The sequence below is a fragment of the Asterias rubens genome, chromosome 11 (genome assembly GCF_902459465.1).
Source record: "Asterias rubens chromosome 11, eAstRub1.3, whole genome shotgun sequence".
Taxonomy (NCBI): domain Eukaryota; kingdom Metazoa; phylum Echinodermata; class Asteroidea; order Forcipulatida; family Asteriidae; genus Asterias; species Asterias rubens.
Window position 1 is genome coordinate 3,206,963 of NC_047072.1, and position 24,473 is coordinate 3,231,435.

The window sequence follows — 24,473 nt, forward strand, 5'->3', positions numbered from 1 at the left end:
ATGTCAATAACTATCTTGAGGCTGTTTTGCGATCATGCTTGCTTATTTTTGTCTTCAAGTTCATCTTACTTTTTCTCTTTACTACTTTTTCTTTGAAATCAAATAAAAATAATGTTATTTTCATTGGATGAAAAAAACACATTTCCGTCTGGAACTGAACCTGCGCTGACACGTGTTAACTTCGCAGGTCGCATTTTAATTCTTCTTTGATCACATTATTTTTAGAACCCTTTCCGGGGATCCGTTTTCTTTTTCGGCGATTCGACCCCACCGTGCAAAAAAAAACAGTTATAGGCCTACAGCCGAAACAAAAAATGATTCCCAATGTGATCATGAAATCAAGACAACCCTTGAAAACACCACAGGCCGAAGGGTGGTGGTTTATTGCTTGTAAAGGATTTAAGATAAACGATTGGAATAGACGTTTCAAGACCGTACCAGTGCAGTGGAAAACCATCAACTCCAGTCCACAGGGCGGCAGCGGGAGGCTGAAATAATTGGTGACTTTAATACTTTTTATCGCAGACCACATGAGGGCGCAATCTAAAATGGCGGCTTCCACAGCTGACACAAGTTTGTTAAACGTTGCTAACGAACTTGGCGAAAATGGTGATTCGGTCGACGAGGAAGCATTATATAGGAAGTTGTTAATGCAGGTAAAGACGTAATGTTTTGTACAATTTGTGGGTACACAATTTGTGTGTTCCTATTTTAGGAAATGCCGAGAAAAAGACATGTCGACAAATAGTATTCTTTATTATTTAAAATAATAAAATAAAAATAGTCATTATTGGGTCCGCATATACTTAAAAAGCTAGCCCACCTTGTTGAGCTGTAAATAAATGGCTCCGCTTTTAACATCGGTCTCATCACTGTCGCCATTATGGCGACAGACAGTGATGAGACCGATGTTAAAAGCGGAGCCATTTACAGCTCAACAAGGTGGGCTAGCATATATACCAGCCTCCATGTCATGCCCTATTTTAGGCTTTTGTTTGCGTGTGTGTGTGGTCATAGACAGGGAGACCAGACAACTCGTCCGTTCGGACAACTCGACGGTTCAGACAACTCGACGGTTCGGACAACTCGACGGATGATTTAACTGTCAGACAACTCGACTTGGGGTCAAGACAAGTCGACGGATAGCCGTGACGGGGCTCAGCGCGGGGCGGGAGGGGTAAATAGCGGCCTGGGGGTGGGGATGTACTGACTAGCGACTTGGCAATGATGCAAAGACGTTCCCCAGGGGAGGGGTATATTATGGTGGGTGAGTTTACATCCGGACAAACGGATAATTGATTTTTGGATTATTTTTTTTCATGACCCCGCGGCATTTTCATTGCTTGTACCATAAGGTTTATCGCCAATAGCAAAATATCAAGAGAGGGCGCTGTTGAACCCACACAAAGATATAAGCGATGCGTGCGGGAGTCGCGCATGACAACATACATCGCATAGCAAACTGCCCCATACCCCTTCCCACAACGCATTGCGGTTCTGAATCGCGATAAACCTTATAGAGCAATGATCGACTTGTTATTGTTGTTGGTAATAAAGTAAATAAAAGTAAATCTTCTAATAATAGAGCTGTATAATGTTTTACTTATTTGATGTTTTAATTGTGTTTTTTTAAACCTTTTGTTTTGAATAAATTGAAGACAACTGCTAGCTGGCTACACATATAGAGTCATACCATGGTCATACTCGTAGTCTGTTTTTTACACAAAGTCTCGCGATAGTCACTAACACTCAGACATTTCTGCAAGTATGGCTTCACTGGAACACCACACTTCTTGTGATAAATTATAATTGGTTAATAATAATGATCAATATTATAGAATCGCAGGAATTATACAAGAAAGTTTGTGTAAACATGACAGTAACGGAGGTTGGCCGCTCAACTGTCGACTTGTCTTGGCCATCCGTTGAGTTGTCTCAAAGTCGAGTTGTCCGAACGGACGAGTTGTCCGACGGACGAGTTGTCTGACATTCATAGACAGAGGATGAGTGACACTAACGACAGTGACCATCGCCTAGACTCAGTGGTGACTCAGTCTCTAGCTAGGCGATTATTGGTCATGACCATTAATGTCAATGTAAATTTCGAAAAAAGGAGTCTAGCGCCCCAGTCATTGGTCTAACCATGATAACAGGTCTATCCAATCTAAATAGTAGAAATGTGGACTTGGTAGAGAGTAACAATCATTTGGGCGATCTGTTTTTTCTAAAAACTGACGGGTATTTTTTCATTTTATGAATTGAATGATTGGTCTGACTCTGACTGAGCTGAAGTGATTCAATGCTCTTCTTCATAGTCCTATTGTAATACAATAGTTTTGTAAATAAATGTGTTATTGTGATGGTCTTGCCATGCAAAATTTAAAAGCGCTATTTCAAAGGTTTTTCGGCTAAACAGTAACACTGAACTCAAAAATGGACTGCAAATTACTTCCAAAGTCAAGCAAGTTTGTTGTGTTAATCATAACCTCCCATCCTTCTCCTATTGAGCCTTCACCATCGTAGACCGACATGACCGGTAACAGTCAGTTTTAAAATTTATTATATTATTAACAATGCCACATGTAATTGTAAGCAATTTTGACAACTTTTGTCGGACTACATTAACCATAAATGGCTGTTAAAAACATTGCAGGGCCAGGACCATGGAATAAAGGTCCTTGCCTTTGGCTCAGGCTTTTATCGCAAGCCACGACTCTGCAGGTTTTACACAGCCGTATAAGAACTTGTCACCAATCATTTATTCCCTTATTTAAGACTTCTCTTCAGGCACTTTTTTATCCCCTTAAAAGCTTGTGTTTTTGCATTTCCACGAGCATTTACACAGTCCATGTTTGTTCTTCAATGTAGGCAGCTGAGATGCAAGGTCTTAACCAACATGGCCAGGAACCGGTTTGTCATACTGTCAAACCACAACCAGGTTTTTGCATCAAGACAAGGAATGAAAGTAATGCCAAAGTCTTTATCAATGTCTGCAAATCAGCAGAGGTGAGTTCTAAACAAGCATGACAAAGATAATATATCACAAACAAAGTCTTAAAGACACTGGACAGACACTATTTGGTAATTGTCAAAGGCCAGTCTTCTCACTTGCTGTATCTAAGTAACATACGCATAAAATAAACAAACCTGTGGAAATTTTAACTCAATCGGTCATCGAAGTTGTGAGATAGTAATGAAATTAAAAAGCACCCTTGTCCCACGGAGTTGTGTGCGTTTATATGCTTGATTTCGAGACCTCAAATTCTAAATCTGAGGTCGCAAAATCAAATTCGTGGAAAATTACTTCTTTCTCAAAAACTACGTCACTTCAGAGGGAGCCGTTTCTCACAATGTTTTATACTACCAACCTCTCCCACTTACTTGTTACTGCTAATTATTTTGAGTAATTACCAATGGTGGCCAATGCCTTTAAATTGTCACATTAATTTAAACATCCTTTAGTCTTTACATTACAGCCTACTTTGGAACTTAATCGAAAGTTAATACCAAATGAAAAAGTGTTTATCAACAATCTGTGTACTCTTAAATGGTGAATATAATTTATATTTTCTTGTTTTAGCACTGGAATCACCTGCTGTATCTGACATTGTATTTGAATGGACAAGATCATCTTACATGTGATTAATTTTCCTTTTAACAGCTACCTTCACCTAATGACATCACAGAGGAAGAGCTGATTAAGATTCTGGATTCAAGTGAACCAGACTACAGGGTACCACTTAGTATCGGTGAAGGCCATGCTGAGATGGACAAAAGTAAGACAACTTTGATGTGCTCGTTATTGTGGTGTGTGGTGGCTCAGCAGTTAAGAGTACCGGACTCAAGCTCTGGTGGTTCTGATCAGTAGAGTGTGGGTTCTTGTGCTCTTGAGCAAGATACTTTACCATAATTGCATTGTCTTTCAGATGGGAAATGAAGTCATAGGTCCTGTGTACTAGCATTGGTACCCAGAACACTTAAACTGTGGAAGTGTAGGGATTTACTGTTTGTGGTTCACACAGCAAGCACCCTAGTTTACAGGTCTCCTCAGGCTTGCAAGCTACAGTGGAAGGGTAGGGGTTAACCCCAGTGTTTCTGGTTCACATAGCAAGCACCCTTGTTTACAGGTTTCCTCAGGCTTGCAAGCTACAGTGTAAGGGTAGGGGTTAACCCCTGTGTTTCTGGTTCACACAGCAAGCACCCTTGTTTACAGGTCTCCTCAGGCTTGAGAGCTACAGTGTAAGGGTAGGGGTTAACCCCTGTGTTTCTGGTTCACACAGCAAGCACCCTTGTTTACAGGTCTCCTCAGGCTTGAGAGCTACAGTAAATAAGTTCACTTATGAGGCATCCTTGTTTCATCACCAGAACTAAATAATACTTAGTGGGGTAACTTGGCTGAGTGGTTTAATGCACAGGACCCAAGCTCTGGTGTTGTCAGCAGCAGAGTGTGGGTTCAGACCCCGGTCATGACACTGGTGCCCTTGAGCAAGGCACTTAACTGTAAGTGCTTCGAAATAAGTTGGGAAGGTATTGCATTCTGCTCTACCAGCCAGACTCCTAGTGGATGATACCTATGCATACATCCTTACAGACTGTGAAGGGCTAATCCTGTTTCGGCCCCAGGAGTAGATGTCAACTTGCTCCAGGTACATGTAGCAGCAGATAGCTAAGCATACATCAGTTAAATGTAGCGCTCATCTTTAAATGGCTATCTGACCTTGTGATATTGAGCATTCAATCATAACATCAACATCAAAAATACTAAAAAATTATTCACGCATAAAAACGCAGTTAATTTGTTAAACGGTGGCACTTTTTTTCAAAATGCTGTACAGCTTCTGCTTGGCAGCCATTTAAATTTGAACAAGACTTGGTCTTTCTTGAAGAGTTTCAGATGATTTGGAATGATTAGTAATGACTTGACACTAATGCATCTTTGGTCAATCTCTAATTTTGTTAACAGCTGGAAAAGGATGCACTGCTTATGATGTCATGATAAACACGGATTTCTTCGAAAAAGTTCAAAAGAGCAATGTGTTCAAAGGATTCTTGATGTCTGTTGTGTTCGAGGGACTGGAGAATAAGTACAATATCCAACTTGAAAGAAGTAAGTAGTTACAAAAGAGCCTTCCAATTTAATAAGCTGAATCAAAGTCTAGCTAGTTGCATACAATAAACGTTTTATTATGGTGTCATTGCCGAGCGGTTCAGAGCATCAAATTCAATTTGTGTGGTTTAGTTATCCTGTGTTGGCTCGAATCCTGGTCATGATATTTGTGTCCTTGAGCAAGACAATTCACTATAATTGCTTCTCTTCACCCAAGGGTGTAAATGTGTACTGTGAGGGTAGAGGTTGATATTGTGTTTGAAAAGCCTTTGGAGCGCCACAATTAAAGGATTGTTATTGGCCCAATGACCAGGGCACTAATGCAATGCGCATTGATAGGTTATTGAAAAATGTAATTGTAAAATGCACTATATAGTAAATAGTTATTATTAATACTAATAACTGAAGAACAAAGTAGGTTGTCAAAAAATTACTAGTTACTATCTTTTACTAACAACTGAAGAACAAAGTAGGTTGTCAAAAAATTACTAGTTACTATCTTTTACTAACAACTGAAGAACAAAGTAGGTTGTCAAAAAATACACTAAGAGACCACTAAAACTATGCATGTCAAAATGTTGCCAGGGAGATTAACAAAGCTGTAGAAATTAACTTTTGTATGCAAACCCTTGAGTTAGCTATTTTGAGCAGGATATTTTTTACTCAATTTATTATTCGAACTCTTTTTTTAATAAATTTCAATCATCTCCTCAAAGATTGGGTGCAACTGAAGAATAGAAAATGTCTTGGGACACTCGGTGAGCACAACATCCGTACGCAATCAAAGCCCCGGATCTTAGAGGTAGAATCCCTAAATGACGAGAACCAAGGAAGTCCTCAAGACCAACCTAAGAAGTCCCTGATAACGGAAGTAGAAGGCATGAGTGATAGAGTAGTTGCACCTGAACCAGAGTACATCATAATGAGAGAACCACCAGAAGGCCATCCAGAGTTCCTTGTTATTGAGATCAAACTACCTGGAGTGGTGAGTAGAATTACTGGTCAATCTATTGTAATTTTTCAAAAATAAGACTGCACTCGGTGATCGTTTTAGGTCTAAGAGGTTGGAGAAGAAGTTAAGAGTCACAGAGCAATGGACATGTGTCACAAGAAAGTAAAGAAATATACCACATATGCAAACTGACTGGGTAAAATTTTAATAATTTGGGGTTTGAACAAAGACAAATTGACTAGATCTGAACTTGCACCTGTGCCCCCTGGCTCGTTAATCAAGTCCCACTCAATTCGCCTTTGTTCAACCCCAAGTGAAGAAAAGACAGTGTTTACTACTCCATCTCAGGCTTGATGATCCCATAATTCTCAACATCATATCCATTGACCTCTTGACTATTCACCTCTTGTCCGATGACCTCAATATGTCGACGGCGAATGCGCTTACACAGTTGAGAGAGACTCTCCCGTGCCATCTTCCACAGTAGCTCAAACTCAACATGGCTGCACCTCGTACCATAAATTTCCATCATGCAATCTACAATAATAAAGATTCAAACTGTATAATATTAGCTTATCATGGAGTAGCGACACAAATAAATGCCCTTAAAATTCGAAGACATTTGAGCTAAAACCAAATAGTGTAAAACCAAACATTGCAGTATGTACAGTGTATGAAGAAGAGCATGTTCAAATTGTCAAATAATTAAAAGCGATTGTTACAACTTTGCAGAGAAAACAAGATGAAACAATTGGAAGAAAAATTACCTAAACATCGATTTACATTTCTAAACAAGCAGATTGTTATGACATCTAAAAATTCCCAAACGCAATTTTTCTTCCAATTGTTTGATCTTGTTTTCATGTAAATAGGTTTGGCATGGGTTGGGGGTGTGGGTTTGGGGGCTTGGGTTGTGGCATGGGTTGGGAGCATAGTTTGGGGGCTTGTGTTGGGGGTGTGGGTTTGGGGGCTTGGGTTGGGGGTGTGGGCTTGGGTTGGGAGCATAGTTTGGGGGCTTGGGTTTGGGCATGGGTTGGGGTGTGGGTTTGGGGGCTTGGGTTGGGGGTGTGGGTTTGGGGGCTTGGGTTGTGGCATGGGTTGGGAGCATAGTTTGGGGGCTTGGGTTTGGGCATGGGTTGGGGTGTGGGTTTGGGGGCTTGGGTTGGGGGTGTGGGTTTGGGGGCTTGGGTTGTGGCATGGGTTGGGAGCATAGTTTGGGGGCTTGGGTTTGGGCATGGATTGGGGTGTGGGTTTGGGGGCTTGAGTTGGGGGTGTGGGTTTGGGGGCTTGGGTTGTGGCATGGGTTGGGAGCATAGTTTGGGGGCTTGGGTTCTGGCATGGGTTGGGGTGTGGGTTTGGGGGCATGGGTTGGGGTGTGGGTTTGGGGGCTTGGGTTGGGGGTGTGGGTTTGGGGGCTTGGGTTGGGGGTGTGGGTTTGGGGGCTTGGGTTGTGGGCTTGGGTTGGGAGCATAGTTTGGGGGTTTGGGCATGGGTTGGGGGTGTGGGTTTGGGGGCTTGGGTTGGGGTGTGGGTTTGGGGGCTTGGGTTGGGTGCATGGTAGGGTGCGAGTTTGGGCCGAGATTTTGCCTTGTACCTTTGATCTTCTTGATGCCATCACGATGGAGGGGATTCATGCCGTTTCTTCCAGTCACTGTAGACTTCATCAGGACCTCAGGTCCGAAGATACAATCTCTTGCCAGCTGTATTGCCAACCTTGGACCACCAACAAACGGACTCAGAGACTCCCAGCGGGGGTTCAACAGCAACGCGCTGATCATATCTAGTGGGGTTTATAGTGCATTAGAAACAGTTCAAATTGTTTGAAGTAATGAAACTCGGTTACTTAGACTTATCAAGCTCGAATCCATGTGTTTTTATTTTCAGAGGAATCTTTCAATTGTAATGTATGCCCGTTTCAATAAGGTAACAATGTTGCAATTTAAGCACATCGCGGAATTCCCTTCTATCCAAAGTAATATGAAGTAAAACAAACAAAAGCCACACAATTCAAAATACAGTATGGTTGAGATTATTTGATCATAGCCAATACAATGGATAATTGAGTGTGAGCACGACGGATTCTAAACAAAGATTTGTTTTCTTCCAATCTTGACTGATTTTGTCTTCCATTTCAAATGTTTGTATGAGAAAAGCTTTAAAGTATTCCCGTACCTTCACTCTCCGGTGTGTTAATAAGCGGCAAGTTTCTTCCCCACCTCTGCATCTCAGCCTGCTCTTCCTCCTCCTCCTCCTCCCCATCCTCCTCCAAATCATCATCATCTTCACCCGCCTCACTAAACCCATCAACCTGCTGCTCCTCAAGATCATCTGTTGTTCTGTGGTCAATAGAGGGCGACATTGCATTTGTGTGGCCATTACTTGATGGTTCTGTTTTCACCATGGAAGTCACAACTTGTGTGAGGTAGTTGAGCTGTTGTTGCATAGATGTCATTTTTTGAGAAATGTCTTGCATCTGAGGAATAAATAATAAGTTGTATAATTTTTCACTAATTAAAGTAGATACTTGTCACTGGACAAGATCGATGGCTAGCTGCAAGTTAAAGACCTGTAGAGCGCATAGTTGTAAACCCTAGGTGTCATTTGTTTCTGCATTAGTGATGCACATACTTTATACACCAACGAAATGTCTTCATGGTCAAGCAGCAAAATACCTCACAGAAAACTTCATCCTCTACAATACTGGTCATTCTGAAGACCGTAGAAGGCTCCGCTCTGCTTCTGACGTCACATGCTTGGTTGTTCCTCGCTCCTACAAAAAGGCTGAAGACAATCAATTTTTCAAGGCAGCTTTTAAGCTTTTGAACCAACTGCCTTTTGACGTCAGAGAAGCAGTGTCTACTTCGATCTTCAAGCGGTCTCTCAAAACGTTTTTGTTTCCCCACTGAGAGCCTCTAGTAATTTTCTTTTGTTTTGTTTTCTACTTATGTTATTTTGTTTTTCCTGTGAGGCGCTGTGTTAATTGTAGAGCGCCATAGAAATGTTTCTTATTATTATTCTTATTATTATTATCAAACTGTTGAGTTGTACAAGTCCTGCACTTTTATCTATGTAACGATACCAGCTGGAGGTGAGTCTCCCTTTGAAGCCACGCAACTATTACAGGTTGTCTAGCAGTATCAACAAGTAAAATAAACATTCGAATGGATGTGGTTTGAGTTACACCCGAAGTTCCAGTGGCTTTGTTTCTCTGCAACACCCGTTATTTATACATGTATATAACTAAATAATGAGCATGATTCTTACCCAAAATTGTATTTCATTGATGTTTGTTGGATCGTCCTGTGTGCTTTGGGCAGAGTGTGCATCCGAAGATACATGTCCGTGGACGTTTCTACGCTCATGTTCTGCCTGGACAATAAAAGAGATTACAAATTATTGTGACGAATTTTATGACATTTGGTTTTGATTGATGATAATCAGCTTAGCAACGTGGCATTTACCAATTCTGATGAGGCTCGTGTTGTGTTCCGAGTCGGCGTGATATCCGTAGAGGGTCGGGAAGGAACCTGTTGACAGTTTCTTCGTGAAGGGGCTACACTCTCTACATCCTTTCTCCACCTTGGAGACTGAGAAGTCATCCTGTTGGATGTTTTGACTGCTAGGCTAGACGTCAGTGCATGTAACCTTGCCGTCTGGGAGTCGGTTCCATCAGGCCTCGTGGTGAGAGCTGGGCATCCCTCAGGATCAGATAAACCACTCGGTGTTCCACTCTCATCCATATGAAGAAACCTACTTGCTTGTTCATGATTCAAAGGTCGATGCTTTAGATTTACGTCCAGAATCATTGGCTGGTGTGTGTGAGCGGGTTGCAGTCGCGAGTCACACCCTTCTATTTGAGACAATTCTGTCAAGGGGAAAGGGAGTCCATGACCGCCGTTTCTTGGTTGTGGCAATTTCGGCGCCTGGTTGAGTTTTCGACATTTAGATGTTAGACTTGTGGAGTTCTTCCCCAAACCTACACCGTTGTTCAACATGCCGTTTGTTGAAGCATAATTACTATTCGAAGACAACTTGTCGTCAACGGTATTGGGGTGCTGTGAATGAAAAAGAGATATATCCAGAGGTTTTTGGTCAGCCCGTTGAACTGCTTTTGCTGATTCTGGTGCTTGGCTGTTGGACGTTGTGCAGTTTTTGCAGAGGTCTTCCTCATCCAGCATGTTCTTTTGAATCTGTGTTTGAAAGTTCTGTATTACAACTCTACGGAACTGTGGTTTATGTGAGGATATCTCTGGTTTGGTTTGTTTACTCTGGGTTTCCATTGGCATTTGCACAGAGCCATTTCCTCTTGTGTGGATCTCAAGCAGGTGGCGGGGCTCTTGCTCTCTGCTACTCGGTCTGCTTCGGTTAGATCCATCTATGCAGGTACCCTTTGTCGTTACTTCTTGAGAAGAACCGTCCGTTAGCAATGGCACCCCGCTGGACGTTGGAAGAAAGTTTGGCGTGACCTCTTGTGGCGTACGGTTGAAGTACTCCTGCTGATGTAACACATAAACCATGGTCAGTATATCAGGGCTGTGGGGTGTGTTAAAGGATTAAGATACTTTTTGTAACACAAAATACACAATGTCCACAGATTTACATTAGACTTGCGCGCACCGTTTGAAGATAATGATAGTAGAAAGCTTATCTTAAAATAATACCTGCTGAGGTGTTGTATTTTTTAATAAATGAGTAAAACAATGTCACGAAAACAATTTTCGTCTCAGTTTTAACATGTAAAACGTATTTACCAGTTATGGTACATGTATCACCATTTATAACTGGTGATCACGTTGTTACATGCTAAAATAACACCGAGACGAAAGTTATTGTCGTGACTTACTTTACTCATTTCTCAAAAACTACATCACCTCACCAAGTAATATTTTAAGGGAAGCTTTCTACTATCATTATCTTCAAACTGCGTAAGTTTAGTGTAAATCTGTGGTCATTGTGTTTTTCGTTCTACAAAAAGTACATAGACCCTGTAAAGCCACTGGACACTATTGGTAATTGTCAAAGACCAGTCTTCTCACTTGGTGTATCTCAACATATGCATAAAATAACAAATCTGTGGAAATCATGAGCTTGATTGGTCGTCGGAGTTGCGAGATAACTATGAAAGAAAGAACACCCTTGTCATACGAAGTTGTGTGCGTTTAGATGGTTGATTTCGAGTCCTCAAATTCTTAACTTGAGGTCTCGAAATCAAGTTCGTGGAAAATTACTTCTTTCTCGAAAACTACGTCACTTCAGAGGGAGCCGTTTCTCACAATGTTTTATACTATCAAACTCTCCCCATTACTCGTTACCAAGTGAGGTTTTATGCTGATAATTATTTTGAGTAATTACCAATAGTGTCCACTGCCTTTAAGGAGGTAATCGTAAAAGGATCTGTTTCACCAATATTAACAATTTCACCCAAGGCAGATAATTTTGTCACATATTTTGTAAAATGTATAGTCTAGATTAATTCTGTACATGGATTATGTCAAAGTGACACAACAAACCGATTTCGCGTCCAATGTTTACGTGTCGTCACGTGACTTGTACGTCATTTCAGCTAATGTACAACCCATTAATCATCCATTCATTTTTCTATGACGAAATAATTGGACACTTCATTGTTCCATATAAATTTTGTAATATAAATAGCGTTTGAGGAGGCATTTTCTTGTCGTTGTTTAATCTTTGGTTTGAATGTCCTCTCAAAAAGACAATAGACATGTTTTCAGATTTTCTGTATACTTAAAGTGACTCGATGCATCGTAAAACTATGTCAGACTAAGGAGTAAGAGTGTTTTTGTTTGTCCGGTCACGATACACTTAACACCGGTGGTTTCTTTAAACTTGGGGAAATTCCCTCCTCTTCCGCGAAGTTATTACTTGCGCACTTCCCTTCCCAGTATCAGGACCTTTGTTGCGAAATTCCCTTTATGTTTTAAAATTGTTTTGGGTTTTTTCCTCCACTTTTTCGTTGTTATTGAACCTGAAAGTGACTATGTTTCTAATCTAATGTTAGTTTACTAAGGTAGGCTCCGTATTTGCTTCACATTTTCTTCTTTGTAAATCAATTTTCCACTTGCAATCGTAGAATGATAAAAACAAGTTGCACAAAAATAAAGAAACTGCAAACGTATGTGACGTCTTCAAAAACGGTCATACTAAAATGATACCCGCAATGACATTTTGATGTTCTAAAATTTTCCGTCTTTGTACTGCATGGAAACGCGGATGGTCACTATTTTGACTTCATTTCAGTCCGGAGTCCTGATAAGAAACGCTTGATACAGTTAGGCCACAACCTTCATCGTAAAATGTCCAATGCATTACTCGGTGAATCCAGACATTGTCAAATTGATCCGAATGAGTGTTTGCCGTGTTGTTTGTTATCGTTACGTTATGTGCACACTGCGTTTCAATCAATGCACTGTATGATGTTACATAACGGCTCCAATGTAAAATTCAGCTTTTATGAAAGTGGGGTAAAACAATTTCTGACTTTATGTTAAAACGGTGTAAAATTGTATTTGATGTACATGTATACATTTTCAGTGCTTGTTTTGTACAGTCCCAAAACATCATTAATGACGTTGCATTTATTTCAAATAATGTGTTTTTATATTTCCGTGAAGAAAATGTGATGCAGATTCCTTAATTTGTTAGAATTAAACAAAATTTAATTAAAATTTTCACCGACGCACGAATTTGTTTTTGTAATGAAATGTTCAGATCCATTTTGTTAATATCAAATGACGTCATAATATTTCCAGTTTTGTTGTACACCATTTCATTGTGAGGTTGGAGATGTTTAAGTTTTAGTCCCCTGTCAAAAGGACTTTATGTTTTGACGAATGATTGCATGACAAAACTGAATTTGACATTTGACCCTCTTTAAGTTTAAACGCAGAGAGCGAGTAAAACGATACATTTTCGGCTTGTTTCAACCAGGGTACTACTTTCGGTTTAAGATGACTTTAGAATTCCTAGAAGTTCCTCAAACTGTGTAATGTGATACAAAACATTATTTTCAGTTTCAATCGAACTTTTGTTGTGACTAATTTCCTGGCCTTTGCTATATTTTTTAGTGAATTGATATGCTGCACTTCTTTCATACCATTTTGTTTAATCAATTCTATTATGACACCAGCTATTGTGTTAGGGTATTGGGGGAGGGTTGCAAACATTCGAAATATCAAACATGGGTTTATTTTTTGGGTTGTTTCTATGTTTGTTTGCAAATCCATATTAACTTTGGACATTTACTTCCAAAGTTACTAGATTATGCCTTACCTGCTCATGTCCTCCATACTGTGGGTTAGAATCCTTGCCATACACGGTGTTTGATCCTTGCTTCGTGGCTGCCCCAATCTTTGCGTAGCTAGTTGGAGTTATCTTTGCTGGGCAGTCAGACTTCCTCTTTCTGCTCATGCTCCGTCCCGTCTCCCGTGGCATCACCGATGTTACGGAACTTTTACTTTCAAGTACATTGCCCCATACTTGGTACGTGTGCTGTATGTCTTTCACTGAAGGTGTTTGACCATCATCGATAAGCGTTTTGTTCACCTCCCGGTGGAGTTCTGAGGTTTTAGTACAGCGATCACTTTCTCCGCAACGTTTTGGACAAGGCTGATCGAGAGTTTTGAACCGTTTTGTGGATGAAGCCGAATCGCGTTCCCCCGCAGCCGTTGCGTTTCCAAGATGGTAACTCTGTATACTGCCTGCCAGTTTCAGTTTGGGGACATTTTCACGGTTTGACGGCCTTGGATTTTGCTGGTGAGTTGAGCCCACTGAATTGCTGTGATTAGATGGGATAGGGTTCGTTCGGATAGGGTTATACTGAGATGGGATTAGCTGTAACTTCCCCGTGCTGTGAATTTCTGCCCCTCGCTCGGTTTCGCAGAGCAACGTTTCGTCTAAACTTCCTCCTGGGGGCGTTGCGGACGGCAGACAGCTTGATTCAGTCACCTCGTCCGAAGATTTGTTCAGATGGCTCACCCTCGTTTCCACACCCAACGAGACCCCGGAACCACCAATACACCATCTCTTCTTGTCCCGGTCCATCCTCATACCCAAGATCTCCATCGCTCTGAACACGGTAGATCGGGATAGACTGTGCCCCCTGGCGAGCAGCTCTTGGTTCAAGTGGGAGATACTGAGGATTTCAGTGTCCTCAATTATGTCTGAGATGGCGCGAAGGAGCCCGTTAGTTAGTTTAGTCCGGCGACCATTATGTCCGTGCTTAAAGGAGCTCACGACGGTCATGCTTCGTCTGTTGGGTGTGGTGGCTGGTTCCAACAATCGCACATTGCGGGTACCAGTCTCCATAGTCTGTTTAATACAATCAAATACTTCCATATTACTGACAGGATAAGTAAAGTTAAAATTCAAAATAATCACTCAAAGCTATATTTATTTTCAGAATGTGCATGGAATCTGCATTAGTAAATAATTTTTTTTAATTCAGAGTGAAACTGTTTTTATCAGAAAATTACATTTTCATGCAAAACGAAGAGCAAATGTATTTTTCATCGTTAAAAATAAAATGGCAAAAAACTTACTGTTTTACTGTTTTTTCAACAAACCTCACTGTATTTAGGTCATTAAAAATGTATTCTTACGAAAAACCAATATGCTATTATTACAAATTACTATACATTCAAACACTCCTTCATTGTTTATTTAATAGCATCAAACAGTTCAAAATGTTAATCTGTTTGCTCATTGTATAAACCGTTACACAGTACCATGGTCATAATGTTAAGTTTATTATGTTTATCATGAATCGGCTTGTGTCAATCTGTAAGCTCACTATTTTAAACCACCCCCAAAGGTATATATAATACACTTATTGTGACCCCACCCCGTCCCAAAATGCAACCAATAATCAAAGCAGCTGGTAATGAGGATTATGGAGGATTCATACACACTCTTAAAACGTCTCTCGGGGCCTGAGCCATTTCTGAGTCAGAGCACTGCTAAAAATGGTATTCTTGAAACAAGAAAAACATATTATTTTGAGAATCTTGTGTCACTCCATAGAAAAAGTTTCTAGGGAGTGACGTCACTCCATAGAAAAAGTTTCTATGGTCACTCCTAAGAAACCTTTTCCCAGGGAGTCGAGTGACACAAGAAATATATTCTCAAAATAATTTTATTTTTCAGAAATGGCTCAAACTGGCGCAGAATCCAAGTTAATCAAATATTTTAATCACTTTACGGGTAGTCAGACTCCATGGAACCCGGACTCGGTCAATTTAGATCCGGTAGTTGTTAGCGTGAAAATCGGAAGAATCACACAACACGGACAGGAAAAAGTAACACTGACAGACTCCACAGGTGCGGTAGACCATATACACTGTATACTGACAACAACAACAACTCCGAAACACCAATTGCAGTTGTTTAAACTCGCAAGTTTACAGGGGGAAAAAAAACAATCACGTCTGTAATACCCGCTGCTTATCACTCGAATTGCCTATATTAGCCACCAAAGGTCTAGTGGTAAGAAATCTACTCTAGCATTGCAAAAGTGATTTGCCTGGGAGTGTGTTTTTTTTTTATCGTAGAACAACTCAGAAAGTACTTTTGGGTAAATTATTTTCAAACGATGTCTTTTATTTAGATTTATCCAATGCATCCTCCCACAGTAAAAACCACACAAACAAAACCCAATGATTTACTATTCGTGGAAGTATGGAGTGATCTGCCATGGTTAATATGGTGCCAACAATACGTACATGTGTGTTAGCACTGTATAGCATTACTCGCTACTTTTCTGATTACTGTCAAAAAATTACTGGCAAGTTACTCTAGAAAAATAAAATAATAATACTCTATAAAGACACTGGACACTATTGGTAATTGTCAAAGACCAGTCTTCTCACTTGGTGTATCTCAACAGGTGCATAAAATAATAAACCTGTAAATGTTTAAACTCAATTGATCGTTGAAGTTGCTAGATAATAAACGGAAGAAAAATCACACTTGTAATCACAGAGGTGCTTTCTGATGCTTAATTTCGGGATCTCAAAATCTAATTCTGAGGTCTCGAAATAAAATTCGTGGAAAATTATTTCTTTCTCAAAAACTACGTTACTTCAGATGTAGCCGTTTCTATCAACGTTTTATATCAACATCTCTCCATTGCTCGTTACCAAGTAAGGTTTTATGCTAACAATTATTTTGAATAATTACAAATAGCAGATTGGCAGTGTCCACTGTCTTTAAATCCGTCTTTAAATTACCCTCCACTTAAAGACAGTGGACACTATTGGTAATTGTTAAAGACCAGTCTTCACACTTGCTTTATCTCAACATATGCATAAAATAACAAACCTGTGAAAATTTGAGCTCGATTGGTCGTCGAAGTTGCGAGATAACTGTGAAAGAAAAAAACACCCTTGTCACACGAAGTTGTGTGCTTTCTGATGCTTGATTTCGAGACCTCAAGTTCTAAACTTGAGGTCTCGAAATCAAATTCGTGGAAAATTACTTCTTTCTCGAAAACTACTTCACTTCAGAGGGAGCTGTTTCTCACAATGTTTTATACTATCAACCTCTCCCCATTACTGGTAATAAAGAAAGGTTTTGTGATGATTATTATTTTGAGTAATTACCAATAGTGTCCACTGCCTTTAACCCCTCAAACAACAACATCCAAATCCCGATACAACAACAAAGAGTATAGGGACTGTGAACATTGAACATTGTTTCCACTGCACATTAATTATTGCAAAAAAAAAACAAAAAAAACGTACGGACAACTTTTCTTTTGTTTTTAACTTCTTAGTCCTCAGTCTGAATGTTAGTAAACTTGCCATACCATCTTCCCTGGTGAACAAAACAACTACATTGACGTCGTACAAACAAAGAAACCACAGGAAACGACAACAAGGGTTGTTGTTCTTTTGAAAGAGGGGCATGTCTTATAAATGGACAGTCTTGAAACTTGTTCAATACTATACAAATTAATAATAACATGGTTTGTTGGTGACTGTATAGTCGATATTAGCTCCCCCGAGGTATTGGAAGTTGACAAACTAGTTCCCGAGACGAAGTCGAGGGAACTATGAAGTATCACTATCAATCATCACCGGCACATTATATTCACGTTTAACAATGGTTTGATAATTTATCTTGTTTACAACAAAGCCGTTTTAAAAGGTGGTATTTCAAAAATCTACACTTAACAACATTGAGGGCAATTTAACTGACTGGAAACTATAGTAGCTTGCCAATACTTGGTCCCTCGTTTCCAGCCATTATTCATTCGTGGTGTGAGACTGTAAAAATGTACAATTCTTATTGCATGAAATGAGTGTTACTCACCACGGTTTTACTGGACTGTCGACTTTATATCAAACTCATTAACAACGTGGTAAGAAGACCGCCAACCAGTTCTCGACGAGGTCGTCTTACATAGCATTTCCAGCTGTGGTTTCAGTTCACTATAGCAGACTCGCGGACGAGTCAAGATCACCCCAACGCAGTCTTACGTACAAACGGTTCGCCCTGGTCAAACCGTCTTTTTGCTCCTTTTTGACCCTTCGGAACAATATACAATTTAAGGACACGGTATTTCAGATAGCACCAACTAGTTTCTCCTGAGTATGTATAGCCAAACTCATGAAGCACGCTGCATTCACTTAGAAACCTAGCTAGTATATTCCAGATAGAAACCGGTTGTGTTAGTGAAAACGCGCGAACAAGGAAGGAAATGGCGTTGTTACTGTCTCTTGACTAAGGTGAAATTGATCTACCACCAAGGCAACAGCTCCAACACACGTACCGCGGTGTAATTGGACACCAGTTCGTGGGAAACGCTGAGCATTCCTTTTGGAAAGACGGGATGGGTTGGTTCAGCGTTGATTTTCGTTCACGCTGTATTAGGTCGTTTGGTCAAGTGATCGCAAATTAAACCAACGTTATGGGCGTCATTTAAACGCAGTCTATTTTGGTTTATATTGCAAGAGGAATGCATACGGATTTGTGGACAATGTGTTAGAACATGGAGGAATTCCGTTATGGTTAGAATAGGGACTATCCGTCCTCTGTTTGCTGAGGTATTGTATTATCGTCTCCAGGAATTCTTGAAAAATTGTGAACAGGTTTAATCGTCAGCGAATGATTGCCCCATTGTCCATGTCGTTTTATGAACATACTGAGTGGTTAAAGGAACACGTTGCCTTGGATCGGACGAGTTGGTCTATAAAAAGCTTTTGTAACCGTTTTTTATAAAACACATATGGTTGGAAAGATGTTTTAAAAGTAGAATACAATGATCCACACAAGTTTGCCTCGAAATTGCGTGGTTTTCCTTATACTGTGCGAACTAACACGGTCGGCCATTTATGGGAGCATAGAGTAAGGACTTTGTCCTTACTCTATGATGGGAGTCAAAAACTTGACTCCCATAAATGGCCGACCGTGTCAGTCGACGAGGTAAAAGGAAAACCGTGCAATTTCGAGGCATGTTTGTGTGGATCATTGTGGGTGCGTTCGTTTAGCTTCCCTGGGTCGATCCCGGTGTGTGGCGTTTTTTTCTTCCAGGGCGAACGTGGGTAATTATCTGCACACGTACGTCCTGGAAAAAAAACCGTCACACACCGGGGTCGACCCAGGGAAGCTAAACGAACGCACCCTGTATTGGACTTGCATGTACTTTGCACGTGTGCTTACTCAACGCATCAAGGTAAAGTCTGCCTCGATTGACGTCACAAAAGGGGTAGGCGGAGTCAACCCCCCCAAAAAAATATATATATATATATATATATTTTTTTTTACACACAAATCGTGAAAAACAATTTCTAAAAAAATTGTTTTATTGTACCAAACATAATTATACTCATGTTTGAAAAAATAAAAATTCGTTTTCGAGGTCACCCTTGTTGCATATAACTGTTCTTTGAGATGCCTGTGAAAGGCTTCATGATGAAGTTTTTTTTTTTCAGATCAAAATTTGTGGGTGAAAATTTACCTCTATCTATATAAACCTATACCATTATAACTTCAAAGGGTGTCGCTTCTAACAATGCTTTATAATCAACTCTTTACCGAGTACTTTTTTATATGGTCATAACTTGAAGAGTAATGCTTGATAAAACACCGACAGTTTTGTCGCAATTGGGACACTTCCTTAAAGAGTCACGTCTGAAATTTCACAGACTAACAAAGGTCAGTGGTAAAAAACTGCTATAATTTAAACCACAAGAAAATAACTACATGCAAACGTTAGTGATGTGTAGTCCTCGATGCCGGGGAAACAGCTTTAATCGATAGATACCATTGCGGAAATTTACATCGTTATAAATCAATCATCAGCCTTATTTAAAGTAATTTTTATCTCTCCCTTTGTTCTCAACTACTTCTTCTTTCTACTTCTTCCGCCCTTTTTGTTCCGCTCTTGGCTGATGTAATTACCCCCATGCAAGGGAATTGGTTTTTTAATATCTCCCAGGACTAGTCCTAAGTTAAACTGAACTCTTTGTGAAATCCACTAGTCTCTCTGCATAAAAAAAAAACAGGTGAAAATTGGTCATCGAATTTGCAAGAGAATATTGGGTGGGTGGACATGTTTGTGGGGGTGGACGTGTTTGTGTTTCGGGAGAGATTTGTGTTTAGGCGATTTTACAACTTACAACGAAACTCTAGAAACTATGTCTGATGAGAAGTAAAGACTCCCAAATGTATTGACTTTTAAATTTGTGGCAAAAAACCTGAAAACGATATAGATGCTAGGCTTGCTGTGTTTGTCTGTATGTATTTTCACCTTGATCGAAATGCAGTTGGTCCTTGAACTACCGCAAGCCGGGCATCATGCCGTACGCCAAAACTGTCGGCCTCTCTCGTTGCCCCTTGGAAATGTGCCATTGTGTTTTTTATTTGCTTTAGAGAATGTACACCAGCTCTATCTATAGCCATGTTGATGTTCACTTTCATGGCAATTGTATCTTTCCTCATCCTGCAACCTGTAGGACCTTGCGAGGCCTCGGTTCGAACCCTTCCGGGCCTTATACATGTATATGGATTGGGTTGCAGTTTCAGATTGTTTGGGTTATTCCTTGCAATATTTCTCGGGGGGTTTCCAAAATATAAAACTGAAACTTCATTCTTTGTCGTATCTCCATGGGATCATTGGCGGTAGTGATTAAGTTCACTTTTCTGAGACCCCTTGTCTTCACAATCAGAATTGAGCAATTAAAATACAGGAACTAAATTACAGTATTTATAAAATGAAGAGTGCATCCATACCCATCAAAGAATAAGGTTCAAGGCCAGGTTGTATGGGATGACCGACTTAAACACCCTGACCTTGTGAACGCAAATGTATTTTCTTTTTATCAACTAAAGCTGTTTCCTGTGATGTTCTTTGTTACAGAAGACGGCCAAGACCCTGAGTCTGGATCTTGGGGAGGATAGAGTCCTCCTTCATGCACACCCAAACCTCTACCACATGGATATCTATCTCCCATTTGATGTCAATAGTGACGAGGCAGGGGCGCAGTTCAACAAGGACAATAAGGTTGGTTGCTATAAATAATGCATTTAGAATTTATGTGAATCTTAGAGGTTTGTGGATGTTGTTCAATGAGAGAGATTTTGTGAATCGTATTTTGGTGTCCTTATCGTCCGGTATACCCCTATTTCTTTATATTTGTCTTGCATCGTCCCACCTCCGTACGTAGTTTATTGAGGGACTTCCATGTTCCCCATGCCTGCTTATGTCCAGGCCAGGGGGTAACTGTGCTTTAGTTGGAAGGGGCAGCTTCCTATGATGGATGACGACTGTGGACGGGTATTTTCTCCCACAGTGCAAGTCTCTGTATTTGTGTGCACATAATGTATGGCCAAGCTAGAAAGTTTCTTGATATAATATTAATAATGTATTAGTAATAATGTATTTATTTATGTTGGGCCTCTCAAAGCACCTTATATTGTTCACCAGTCCCTCAGCATACCTGAAACTATCTCAACTCCTTAGGAGTATGCAGCACCGGCAGCCAAATGGGCACACAGGTTGCTATTCATTCACATCAACCATATCTACCCTCGCAGTGTGAAACATTTATAGTTCTTGTCCACGGACCCACATGGACCATTGCTCCAGACCGCCCAGCTAAGACACGACCCATGTGAACAAATCTGTTCTGAAAGCAAATTGTCAATGTAATAATAGGCAAGAGACTCTGACTGAGAGTACGAGTACGATGTTTATTGTATCAAGACTAAATCCAAGATGGCCACTTACGCCAAGTGTTTACATGTGACGCCTAACCAATACTAGTCACAAGAGGGCGGTATGACAATATACAATAGATGTGTATATGCTCATTCTACAGTCAAGAGTTGTACATTTACAGCTAATTAAAGAACATTAGTGAACCAACTTGAGGTTTCAGTTACTATATTCCGAATATTCCTAGGGGTAAAGCAAAAGGAACTGGTATCAGGTTACTGTTTCAATAAGTTATGCTGTGGTTGTAGAAATAGAAATGTAAGAGAACTTGTCTCCTTCAGACAATCAGAACATACTGGCCAAACCGTTAAGTTGCCACATCACTTTTTTCATCCTACATTCGATTTGGACATGAGAGCAAAAGAGGTCCACAGAGTGTAGGGACTTGAAACACTTTGATGACTTACACAATGCTTACACAGTGTCTTTACAGTGTTGAGAATAGGCTTTTAGGAATGTTTTTTTATATTTTTTTTAATGATTACCACTCATTTACTCTCTCCTGCAAACCATATGCAGAGTTTTAATGCAGAAACAGTAAAATGGTTTTAGTCAGAAATCAAGAAAATGAAACTGTTGTTTGATAAAACTCTTAAAATTATTTTATTTCCAAATGTAACATAAAACAAGCACAAACTCAATTCAGAAAAACGGCTGTACATTTTATTCTATCACACCATTCACATTATAACTACTTATATTCATAGATGAAACATTTTGCGTGTAAAGTGTAAGATTATCTATAAGAAATTGACATTAAAATATAGAATATAATCATTTTTTTCTCGCTTATATAACTTATATATATATATATACAAGATATGATACATGATTGATGATGTACTAGAGAGACTTGCCTCAAAAATCACTTAGTTTTGATGAACCAAAATGCTCAAAATCAAAGAAATACGAAAAGCACAAACTTGTATTTTTGTTTCTACAAAATCGTGACGATAGAACTTGATGTAAATCAAGTTGATTAAAGACTTTGGACACTATTGGTAATTGTCAAATCTCACTTGCTGTATCTCAACATATGCTTAAAATAACAAACCTGTGAAAATTTGAGCTTAATCGGTCATCGAAGTTGCAAGATAATAATGAAAGAAAAAACACCCTTGTCACACGAAGTTGTGTGCTTTCAGATGATTGATTTCGAGACCTCAAATTCTAAATCTGAGGTCTCGAAATAAAACTAATGGAAAAGTACTTCTTTCTCGAAAACTATGTCACTTAAGAGGGAGCTGTTTCTCACAATGTTTTTTACTATCAACAGCTCCCCATTACTCATTTCTAAGAAAGGTTTTATGCTAATTAATAATTATTTTGAGTAATTACCAATAGTGTCCACTGCCTCTAACTTTTTTTTTTTTTATGAAAACAGTGACGATTCACTCTTTTAAAGTCAATTACCGATTCATGTTAAAGATATCTTGAAACCATACACTTTATGCCAAAACTCATAACTGAGATTTTTGTAATGAGAAAAATAGCTCGTTAAGACCCGTTAAGGCAATCAGGCCTGTAGCTATACATGGTAGTTAGGATCTCTCACCCAGACACTGCACGCTGCATAGGATACGATCAGGGAAGGGGGGGGGGGGGGGGGGGTACATGCGGGGAGGGAGGGTACAAGCGGGGAGGGAGGGCACAAGCATGCAGTAACAGGATGCTGTTTTATAATTCAATGTACAGCCACAGGACTTCTTTACTCATGACTTTCACAGAAATTATTTCTCGATAATGATAAAAAAAAACAAATCACATTATCTGCACTTTTAATAGTTTCACTATTTTCAAGAACTGCATCAATTAGATATTTTTGTAAAAATATGAACATAGGTTTTATTTAATTTTGTTAAATGGTTTAAATTCATAATAAATAATTATATTAATCACTAGATTGTATAATTGGGCCAACAAATTTTGTAAAAAAAATAAATGATAACATAAATATTAAGAAAGGTTATTTTCGAAAGAATACCTTGTAAACCAACCAAGTATAAACAGAGAAAAAGAAAAATTAAAGGAACATCACAGAATTGGTTTTGCTGCAAAAATGTTGCTGGCAGTGGAAGCACTTTATGTAATCCACCATAATATATAAACTGACAAACCTATAGAAGTTTGAGATCAATCGGCCATCTGGGTCACGAGAGAATAGTGAAAACCGATTACAAATTTTGCATTGCATCAATGCCAAAACAAAACAAAAATGAATAAAACGCTCCCTGAGCTATAAACTCCAAACACGAAATTAGACTATTTGTTTCTCATCAAAAATGAAATTTCAGACAGAAATATTTCAAGGGATGTTTTCTACTATTATCATCATTAGACCGTGTAAGTTTTATGTAAATCTGTGATATTCATGATTTTTGTTACTTACCAATTCTGTAACGTTCCTTTAATTAAGTTATTAATTATTGCATAAGTTAATGTGAATGATTAAGGCTAGTACACACATTAACACTAAATTACTAAACCTTGCACATAACAATTCATGGAGGCAACTGTTTCTGTTTATGCCTTGGAGCCCCTCTGTGCCCCTTCCCCTTGCCCTTGCCCAAAAACAAAGCATCGGGACTGAATATGGATCAGACTGTACTTGTAGCAGTGTTACTGATTGACACTTTCATCAACTTGTGTTTTTAGAATGTTGACACAGTACAGGTTGATGGTGCCAATGCTTTTAACCATTATTTCAGACAATTAGAATTAAATGTTGTTTTTTCTTCTATTTAAGGTACTCACAGTGACCCTTCCAGTGCATCCATTTTCTGTCTGAAGCAATTAACTTCTTTCAATGAAATACATGAAAAGGGTGAGGAGAGCAACGAATTCATGAAAAGCTTCTCTGCATTGAGTGACCTCAACTTAAAAGGTGTTTTTTAATTTGGTATTTATTTTGTTATTGTTATGATGAATCGCCTGACATAACCAGGCCAGATGGCCACTTCAAATTGAGGGCTACACTTAACTGATTTGGGCTATCGATCCAAATCGGTTGTCACCAGGGACCAGGGGCACATTACCACAGGTTGCTCCTGGGCCTGAAACAGGGTTACCTCTTCACAGTCCATAAGGATGTAGGCATGGGTGTCATCCACTAGGAGCCTGGCCGGTACAGCAGAATGCAATACCTTCCCAACTTTTTATGAAGCAACTATGGTTAT

General features: G+C 39.6%; 2 protein-coding genes across 3 annotated transcripts; one reads left to right on the top strand and one right to left on the bottom strand.

Annotated features, from left to right (window-relative positions):
* The first annotated feature begins 548 nt into the window (after positions 1–548).
* LOC117296657 (PIH1 domain-containing protein 1-like) lies at positions 549–24,424 on the top strand. Its single transcript, XM_033779685.1, has 7 exons — positions 549–656; positions 2,869–3,006; positions 3,662–3,776; positions 4,964–5,107; positions 5,824–6,092; positions 20,440–20,583; positions 24,044–24,424. Exons 1-7 carry the CDS (start codon positions 549–551, stop codon positions 24,083–24,085), a joined length of 960 nt encoding a protein of 319 aa, XP_033635576.1. The 3' UTR covers positions 24,086–24,424.
* Positions 6,015–17,865, bottom strand: LOC117296656. 2 transcript variants are annotated; one of them, XM_033779683.1, is made up of 8 exons: positions 17,391–17,865; positions 13,353–14,390; positions 9,521–10,552; positions 9,324–9,428; positions 8,232–8,532; positions 7,654–7,839; positions 6,463–6,596; positions 6,015–6,084 (listed from the first exon to the last, which is right to left on the bottom strand). In XM_033779683.1, the coding sequence occupies exons 2-8, from the start codon at positions 14,385–14,387 to the stop codon at positions 6,076–6,078; spliced, it is 2,802 nt and encodes a 933-aa protein (XP_033635574.1). In that variant the 5' UTR covers positions 14,388–14,390; positions 17,391–17,865; the 3' UTR covers positions 6,015–6,075. The 2 variants fall into 2 exon arrangements, with proteins under 2 accessions (XP_033635574.1, XP_033635573.1); XM_033779682.1 differs by having other exon boundaries at positions 9,521–10,555.
* Positions 24,425–24,473: the final 49 nt, after the last annotated feature.

Bases quoted from the DNA above. Each gene is read 5' to 3' on its own strand.
- LOC117296657 (XM_033779685.1), top strand. From the start codon at position 549: ATGGCGGCTTCCACAGCTGACACAAGTTTGTTAAACGTTGCTAACGAA. The intron at 657-2,868 runs GTAAAGACGTAA...TCTTCAATGTAG, and splicing joins ATAGGAAGTTGTTAATGCAG to GCAGCTGAGATGCAAGGTCT. The intron at 20,584-24,043 runs GTTGGTTGCTAT...CTTCTATTTAAG, and splicing joins AGTTCAACAAGGACAATAAG to GTACTCACAGTGACCCTTCC.
- LOC117296656 (XM_033779682.1), bottom strand. From the start codon at position 14,387: ATGGAGACTGGTACCCGCAATGTGCGATTGTTGGAACCAGCCACCACA. The intron at 10,556-13,352 runs GTAAGGCATAAT...GTGTTACATCAG, and splicing joins AGTATGGAGGACATGAGCAG to CAGGAGTACTTCAACCGTAC. The intron at 8,533-9,323 runs GTAAGAATCATG...TTTATTCCTCAG, and splicing joins TCAATGAAATACAATTTTGG to ATGCAAGACATTTCTCAAAA.